This window comes from Solanum tuberosum, unplaced genomic scaffold, assembly GCF_000226075.1.
Source record: "Solanum tuberosum cultivar DM 1-3 516 R44 unplaced genomic scaffold, SolTub_3.0 scf00061, whole genome shotgun sequence".
Taxonomy (NCBI): Eukaryota; Viridiplantae; Streptophyta; class Magnoliopsida; order Solanales; family Solanaceae; genus Solanum; species Solanum tuberosum.
The window spans coordinates 1,622,731-1,632,355 of record NW_006238993.1 but is presented as its reverse complement, the minus strand read 5'-3'; the positions used below and the strand labels follow the sequence as shown (position 1 = coordinate 1,632,355).

Genomic DNA, 9,625 nt, shown 5'->3' with positions numbered 1-9,625 from the left:
GTTACATTGTCTTCCATCGTGTATCTTATCTCCATTCTTTTGTGTGAACAATCGATTTCTAGTTGTGTTGAAATACCATCGACGAAATCACTGTAGGTTGCATCCCTCTCAATAGTATTCCATCAATTCTATAATTTTCGTAATCAATTTCAGAGATCCACGAATCTGAATGCCTTAACAATATGGTTAAATTCGCAATTTGAAAAAAAAAACTTTGAAAATTTAGAATTCAAAGGAATGAATCGATGAAGAAGACGAAGTTTACAACACCAGATCTATTAATCTGTGTGATTTAGTTTTTTTTCAAAAACCTGTAACAATTGATATGAATTGATCCACCAAATCTGTATATTTGTTAAATCCCCATATTCTACTCCTTTAATCATGGAATTAAGTTACACTATTTAATTGAAATTAATTAAATAATACATCTCTTCCTTTTAATTCTGATAGATACACATATCTAACCACTTTTAATTCATGTATCCGACTGAAAAAAATGATATAAAAAGTAATTTGAAAATCTACAGGGATTTCATGTAATTATGATCTAAAGTAGTGGGATTTAGATAGTTTGCTCTTTAAAAAAGTGTTATAATTAAAGGAGATAATGACATATTTTCTCTATTTTAAAAATTAATTATATAAACTTTCAAACAGCATAATGTAACAACTAAAAAAACAAAAAATAATATTAAATACTCTATCTGTCTCAATTTATGTGACACTTTTTTCATTTTTTGAGATCAAACAATTTAAGTTTGACCGGAAATTTGTGCAAGAAATCTTCAATTTTCTTGAAATGAAATTTATATATTTGTAAACTACTTAAAACGTATTATAAGTCACAATAATTAAAAGATTTAAGAAAATTTACAATCAAATATAGACTTATTTAAATCTCGAAATTCAAGAAGTCGCACATAAATTGAGACGGAGGAAGCAATAACTTTGGACTTTTTTTCATTGGAGGGGAACCGTTCCCGTAAAATTCTTTTTGAAGGATTAACGAGAAATATTTGAAGTGGCGCGACACATCGTCGAACCTTCCGCTTCTTTGAACAAAAACAAATACACCCGTCCAACTTGAAGACTTTTCTCTGTCTTCTTAAAAATATAAACGACTCTGTTTCACTTTTTGCGTTCTTTCAAGTCCATCTTTCTCAATAACTTTTTTTTTTCTTCCCTTTGAATTTTAAAGCTAAGCGCAACAAGAATATTAGATGACGACGATGGAGAGCTTAATTGGTTTGGTTAATAGAATTCAGATGGCATGTACTGCTCTTGGTGACTATGGCGCTACTAATAACTCCTTCTCTTCTCTTTGGGATCAACTTCCCTCTGTTGCCGTCGTCGGTGGTCAGGTGCCTGCCCTCAATTTTCAACTTTTGACACAAAATTTAAGAAAACAAATTGAGTTTTGAAATTTATCGTCTAAATACTATTTGACAGATCATTTCATTAAATTTAATTATTTTCAATCATACAGATATGTGTTTTTATTGAATTCACGTTGTTGTACTATTTACGTTGTATATAAATTGTTGGTATTATAGATTTGGTGCTACTGAAAATGTTGAAGAACAACATTTTTTCTCACCTTTTTGCGTGTGTGTTGAACTCAGAGTTCAGGAAAGTCATCTGTGTTGGAAAGTATGGTTGGCCGAGATTTTCTTCCACGAGGATCAGGTCAGACACGTTATCTTTATTCTTAATTACGGTTATTTTTTTAATAAACCACTAGTAGAAAATATTTATTGTATAATTTCCCGTTGAAATCACATTGGCAAATGAGTGGTATACTCATATTTTAGTAGTTTTGCAGGGATTGTTACAAGGAGACCCTTAGTATTGCAACTTCACAAGACGGATGAAGGGCAGCAGGAATATGCAGAATTCGGTCACCTCCCGAGAACACCGTTTACAGATTTCTGTATGTGAAACGAATTATTTTAATTACTACCCCTCCAAAAAATAAAATAATTTATAGTTTACTTTTAATTTTTAATTTTTTTGATTCAACTTCAAATGAATAGTTAAGTACATTTGAAAATAAATAGGCATAGAAAATACCAAACTTCTTAGTCTGCAGTGAGTTCTTTGATTGACTGTTCTTTGTCTCTTATTTTGTGTTTGAATGCCTACACACAATTCGGTTATTTGCTGGATGCTGGTGCAAAAGATGTTCTTTTCATAGAGTATTTTCTTTTACAGCACTCGTACAGAAGGAGATTCAGGATGAAACTGACAGAATAACAGGGAAAACAAGGCAGATATCTCCTGTTCCTATCCACTTGAGCATATACTCTCCTAATGGTATGCTCTATATTATTGTTTAAATCTTTTAAGGAACTAATTGGAATGTCCAAAATCAACTTATGCTTATTTGAGTTTTTTTGGAGGTGTTTAGTTGGAATGGCTGTTTCAATATTTCCTCGAATAATTTTCTCATATCATGTTGCTTTTGGTGGTCCAACTCTCCCTAATATAGCAAACAACTTCCTTTCTCACACTGACATATTCATGGTTGATATTATGCACTGGCAGTGGTCAATTTAACACTGATCGATTTACCTGGCTTGACCAAAGTGGCTGTCGGTATGTATTGTACCTTTTCTCCTAATTATGCATATTTATATTGATCTGAGTGTCTTCAGTAGTATCAATTTGTTACTGCAGAGGAGCAGCCTGAGAGTGTTGTCAAAGACATTGAAGACATGGTTCGATCGTATGTTGAGAAGGTAATGACACCCTTATTTCTCTTTCTTGTGTATTCTTTTTATCCTTGAGAGTACCCCAACCCCCGACTAATAATTAGTGTATTGGATGGCAACAACTTACCTAATTGTTGTTGACAAGCATGAACCACAGGCAATTTAGGGACTTCACGTTCTTTTGTTCAAAATATGAAAGTTAACACCGGAAGAAGCCAAAGAGGGTGCAACATCTACTATTTATATAAAAAATAATTTCCTTGGTCCTACCTAGCCGCCCTTGCCTCAAATAGAGTTAATCTAACAATAGACTGATCTACTGTGTTAACATACTTTGTGCCATAGAGCTTTCTTGGGGAGCATACATCAACATTCCCTTACATTCAGATAGAATGAGTTCCTTGCAAATTAATCGAAGTGTTTCTTTCTAGGATCTATAATCAATATGAATTTGGCAAATTATATGGTGCTAAAGAGTAATTGCTCAAATATTTCTATAAGTTGACAATTATATGCTGGTAGACCTTTAATGCTGGATTGCTGCATTTATCTTACATTCAGCCCAATGTGCATGATCTTTAATGAATGTATATCATCTATACATTCATCATTTTAAGTAGTCCAAGACTTTATTTTCACCTTTTTGGCAACTTTATCCTTCAAAGATCATGCACATTGGGCTTAATACTGGAATTATTGTCATGCTTCTATATCTGATGGCTAAATTGGTACGGTTTAACCATCTGAACTGATGACATTTTCTTTGATATGTAGCCCAACTGCATCATTCTAGCAATTTCTCCCGCAAATCAGGATATTGCTACTTCAGATGCTATAAAACTTTCGAGGGAAGTAGATCCCACAGGTATATATTCTTGGGATGTAACAAATTGGAGTTTGTAATATTTTGGGGGAACTGTTCTGTCTCTATCTTTGTGATAATTTTCCACAAGGAGTTAAATTACTTCTCATGCAGGTGAACGGACATTTGGCGTGTTGACTAAGCTTGATTTGATGGATAAAGGAACTAATGCTTTAGATGTGAGTTCTTCTATCCTCTCCAATGATTGTCGACAAAAGTTTCTTGTTTTTTTCTTGGTTAAACTATCTCCTCCTCCTCCTGCTTCTTTTTTTAATAGACATTGGGCCAGGGGCCTGTTTTTGTTAATGAATCAAAAGGAATTATCGACCAAAGTTAACTATCCATATCTCCTAGTTTTTTTTAGTATTATTGAAGTTATTATTAAGTAAAAAACAATGTACCCTATCTAGTAACTGAGGCTTCAAAATGTCAATTATATACCATGGTATCGGAGTAGGCAAATGTCTTAAGTTCAAATCTTACCATTGTCCATTTATCAAAAAGAATTTTTATGTGTTTGGCTCAAGAAAACATGAGGGAATGTGTTGAAAGATAATTAAGTAGATATAAGTGTATCCTTAATAAAAATAAACTCTTAGATGAAATGGTCACACAATTTAACAGAACTTTTACTATTTGAGGGTTAAACAGTTTTTTCTTTCACTATGATCCTGTCATACATTATTTAAATATTCATAACTGTAAAAAAAGGATATATACTTCTTTCTGCATAGTTTTTAAATTTGTAAATGTTATGCCAAAAAGTTGAAGGGATTGATGTTCAAATTCAAATAAGAGTAGATGTTTCGATCCTTGTACTCCAAAACCCCATTATTATTTGAGGGACATAAGAAATAATATTTGTCATGAATGATTTCTTGTGATGGTTATCAGCAATCAGTTTATGTTCATTCAATTTGATCATATATAATTTTTCTTCCTATTGAACTATGAACTATTGTTGTTTCCTCCCTGTCAAACTGGTTCTCTCATTTCTTCTTTAATTTAGTGAGGACAGCCTCATCACTTATGAAAGCATTTGAATTCGTTTTATTTTTCTAATCTAAGGTTCTCGAAGGAAGGGCTTATCGCTTGCAACAACCTTGGGTTGGAATTGTGAATCGTTCACAAGCTGATATAAATAAAAATGTGGACATGATCTATGCAAGAAGGAAGGAGCGTGAATATTTTGCAAGCAGTCCTGACTATGGGCATCTGGCTAGCAAGATGGGTTCAGAATATCTCGCAAAACTTCTTTCAAAGGTCTATTTTTAATGCTGTCTGTGGAAAAGAAAGAGTCCTCAATAAATTAAAATAGAGTTAACACTTGAGTTTTTTTTCTGGTTCAGCATTTGGAGTCTGTAATTAGAGCTAAAATACCAGGGATCATATCAGTTATCAATAAAAGCATAGATGAACTTGAATCTGAGATGGACCATCTTGGGAGGCCTATTTCTGTTGATGCTGGGGTAAGCTTCGTTTTGTTCTGCTCAGTGTTGTTTTTCATTGAGATACTATATACTCAGTAACATCACTACTCTATCTCAGGCGCAATTGTATACTATCTTGGAACTTTGTCGTGCTTTTGACAAGATATTCAAGGAGCATCTGGATGGAGGGTAGGTGGATTACTTTTTCGTTTCTTAATTTGATTTTTGTAACCACGTATCTTTGCTATTTCTGAGCAATCCAAGCTTGCACTTGCCTTGGCTACTATGGGGTAATATTGTACATTCATGTAAAATCATGTTCACATCCATAAAACTTGTAAGTATGCATAGCTTGGGTTAGCATTTCGTGGGAAATACTAATGAAAGGGTGTCTTCTCGATGTCCATGGTAAAATAATCTGTAACTTAAAAGCTTCATCTGTCTATTTCGTTTACTATTTCATTAGGAGTGTAATGTTTACCTTTAAATAGTGATCATTAATTTCCAATGATAACTTGGACCTTTAAGCTCTTGGTTTAAAGAAGTGTTGTAATTTATATTAAATTCACATAACATTGAAAAATTGAAGTGCCACGAAAAAAGAATTGAAGAAATGGCGAGCTCTATGTGAGAGAAGAAATAAATAACTTCATTTATATTTGTGCACAAGTCTTCTGTCCAGTTATTCTACATCCCAAACATTTGGTTTTGTTTTAATTCATTGTTTATGCTTCTTCCTCGATCCATCTTGCTATCCTCTTATGCTGTTTCCGAGATTGCTTGGAGCATTCGTACTACAATAACATACTTTTGACTTAGTTTTGGGTCTTGGAAAGCCTATTTCTCTTTTAAATAAAAAAGACCAATGAACATTTGGATTGTTGTTCTGTTGGAGATGAATGTAAACCCACACAGTATACACGTATAGTGTTTGTCTGAAGTAACAGAATGCCTTGGCTTTTGTAGAAAAGTGATATTGCGATATATTCTTTAACAAGTTTTTTTTCTGAATGTTGATCTTCCTGAATCGAAGAGAAAAAAAGGAGGAAGAAGATTTGAGCATCCATTCATTTTACCCCTTCCTAGAAAGAGAGGGCACTGAGGTCCAAATACAATAGATACTATCCTAATTTGGCTCACAAAATAATCCCCTTTATGTGTTGTTGGGAACTTAATCTATAACGTACATGTTCTTGTCAAGTTCCAGAATGAGACTTGCTTACACATAATTGCTGTGAAGAAGTTAGATATAAGTACTATTTACTAATTACAACAACAAGTATGCTTCAATCTCAAGCAAATTCGGCCTGGCTATATAACTATAAGTCCTTACTGACGACAATCAGGGTTCATTGAAGTACTGTTTATTCATTGTTAGAAATATTTCAAAAGAGAGAGAAGTGGGTACATTGTTGCTAGCCATCAGATAGTGGCATGAAAAATAGTATTTAAACAATGTTGAACCTTAGAAGTGAATAGAGATATCATCAAATGCAACCTGAAGTTCAAAATGGACAAGGAAAATCAAATAATTGGAAAGGGTTCAATTAGATCACCGCAATGCACAGAGGGGAGAGATAATTTGGAGATACTCCTCTAAGGAACACATGAACACTTGTATATTTTATGTTATGAATGTACGTGAAATTCAGGTAAAAATATATGGAATTTCATCAATTATACATCACTTATTTCTTTCAGCCGTCCGGGAGGTTATCGAATATATGGAGTTTTTGACAATCAGCTTCCTGCTGCTTTAAGAAAGCTCCCATTTGATCGGTATCTTTCGATGCAAAATGTGAGAAAAATTGTTTCTGAGGCAGATGGTTATCAGCCTCACTTGATTGCACCTGAGCAAGGTTATAGACGGCTTATTGAGGGAGCACTAAATTATTTTAGAGGACCAGCTGAAGCCTCTGTAGATGCTGTAAGTACTTATTTTGAAGTTTATTGAAGTCAACTAACATACATGCTTCTTCCCATGACAATTAACTCGATGTATAACTAAGCAAAAATCCATTTATTAGGTTCACGTTGTCTTAAAGGAACTTGTGAGGAAATCAGTCGGAGAATGTCAGGTAATGTTGACCCTGCGTAGGGTTAAGCTCTATTCTTCCCCACTGTCTCCTTTTCTCTTCCTTTTCTAATCATGATGATGGAGCAGGAGTTGAAGCGGTTTCCCAGTTTGCAATCTAAAATAGCTGCAGCCTCATATGAAGCCTTGGAAAAGTATCGCGAAGAAGGTAGAAAGACGGTTTTAAGACTGGTAGACATGGAAGCTAACTACTTGACAGTGGACTTCTTCAGAAAACTTCCTCAAGAAGTGGAGAAAGGGGGAAATCCAGCAACTACACCTGCTGTAGACCGGTATGCCGAGGGTCACTTTAGGAGGATTGCTTCGAACGTATCATCTTATATAAATATGGTGACTGATACGCTGAGGAACACAATTCCCAAAGCAGTGGTTTATTGCCAAGTTAAGGAAGCCAAACAATCTTTGCTGAATTACTTCTACACTCAAATTGGGAAAAAAGAGGTACTTACTTGGCTTCAGATTTACATTTGTGTTTAGCATAGGTTTAATACGTGATCTAACAATTCTGGTTTAGGTTTGTTTGGATGAAAATCTTCTACATTTGTGCAGCTTAATTTTGACCCATGATACTCAGAAATTTGATTTAACTTCTTTAAGATGAAGCTAAGGATATGATATGATTCCACTTAATGTGCTAGTTAGACACAGGATTGACTAGCATTGTGATGTCATTTCGTAAGTTTTCCTCTAAAAGTTAGTACTTGCCAATTTGAGAGGCTTGATATTCGCGATTCTTCTTCTCTTTGGCAAGAGAATACATCTGAGATATAAGTGTTGCAAATATAAATTTCTTATGCTCCATAAGAAGCTCCGAGCAGTGGTACAGACAAGATTTTTTCATTAGGGGTGTCAATTGTAGTATAAAAAAGGAATTTCATTAATGGATGTCAATTGTAGTGAAAAATAATAATTATGAGGCTAGTAGGACTAGAACATGTGAACTCAAGAAATTTTTGCAACCTCTTAACCACCAGCCTAAACCTTCAGTTTGTTTCAAGAGGTGTCAATACTTGTATATATATGTATATATATATATATATATATATATTAAACCAAAATTTTACCTGTATATAGAATGTAATTTTCCGGGCAAGGGGTGTCCCTTGACACCCCTTGTGTGTGGGTGGCTCCGAGTATCATAGCTCGGTTGTAAATTTTTCTGTGCATGGTTCGAGTATATCATCACAGACAATATATTGTAAATAGAATGGGTTTTCTTAAGTAACATTAAGAGCTCAGTCTGTTCAAGTTTAATGGCTGCAGCATTTATCTTTCCTGTAAAATAAATTTATCTCAGTTAAGCTTCTTTTATTTTTTTCACACAATCCAATTCAAATAATTACTCTTCTGAAGGGAATTAGATAAAATATTAATTTGCCTACTTTTAATGTTTCAAAGGCAGTGCTAATAGTAATTTTTGGGAGATTTTCAGGGTAAGGACCTGGGAGAACTATTAGATGAAGACCCGGCTTTGATGGGCAAAAGAGAGCAATGTGCCAAGAGTCTTCAACTGTACAAGAAAGCAAGAGATGAAATTGAATCTATATCATTGGTTCGATGAGATTTGGCAGAAGAGAATGACTGAATTCTTTGTCATTATTTGATACCGTATAGTCTTTCACTTTATAGCCTTGGACTAGACTCGGAAAATCCAATTTGTTGTATAATTGGTACAAACGAAAAGCCTTTTGGATTTTCTTTTTTTAATGAACTATACAAAAGAAACTAATTGTTAGTGTTTATAAGAATTGAGAAGAAGAAAAAGGAAAAGTGTTTTTCATTGATTAATTTGAGACACAATAAAATACATCACATCTTAACTAAGATGATATAAAATAACGCTAAATATCTGCTAATAGTAAGTTACTGCTTGCTGAAATTGAGCAATTAATCCTTAACAGTAGCTAACAGTGTTTAATCTGACTAGGAACCAGAAAACAACTAAAAAATAGCAATTTATTCCTCAACAATCTTCTGTCCTACGTCATCTTCTAGCTTGAATTTAGGTCATGTAGTTCTAGAACACAACTGCAACACTCCTCCTGGCTCAAGAACTGCATAGTCCAAGCTTCATTCTAAAGGAATTCAAATCTGCTAACATGAAGTGGCTTAGTGAACACATCAAACAATTTGATCTTTTGACCTGCAATAAACAAATTTCACCTCTCCACCTTCTTGCACTTCCCTGACAAAGTGCAATTTGATATTAAAATGTTTTGTTTTTCCGTGAAAAATTGGATTATGAGTAATTGCTATGGCTGCCTGATTATCCACAAAGACTTCCGGCCTTTCTTGTCGCTCCAGTTCAATATCTAACATAATCTTCCTTAGCCAAAGAGCTTAATTAACAACTATCGTTGCAACTATAATTTAACTTATGCAGTTGCCAGTGCCACGATACCTTTCTTCTTTGAGCACCATAAAAAACATCCCAAACCAAGGCAAAAACAATTACCTGAAGTGCTTTTCATGTCATCATGTGACCCATCCCAATCACTGGCTAAAACAATAACCTGAAGTGCTT

The 9,625-nt window shown here is 34.0% G+C and overlaps 1 protein-coding gene across 1 annotated transcript; it reads left to right on the top strand.

Annotated features, from left to right (window-relative positions):
• Window positions 1-1,010: 1,010 nt before the first annotated feature.
• On the top strand, window positions 1,011-8,885 carry LOC102581391 (dynamin-related protein 1E-like). The gene is made up of 15 exons (XM_006345293.2): window positions 1,011-1,364; window positions 1,626-1,689; window positions 1,826-1,933; window positions 2,215-2,316; window positions 2,548-2,598; window positions 2,680-2,741; window positions 3,489-3,579; window positions 3,691-3,755; window positions 4,645-4,839; window positions 4,926-5,045; window positions 5,125-5,195; window positions 6,708-6,933; window positions 7,034-7,084; window positions 7,171-7,542; window positions 8,534-8,885. The coding sequence occupies exons 1-15, from the start codon at window positions 1,224-1,226 to the stop codon at window positions 8,660-8,662; spliced, it is 1,848 nt and encodes a 615-aa protein (XP_006345355.1). The 5' UTR covers window positions 1,011-1,223; the 3' UTR covers window positions 8,663-8,885.
• The last annotated feature ends 740 nt before the right edge of the window (window positions 8,886-9,625 follow it).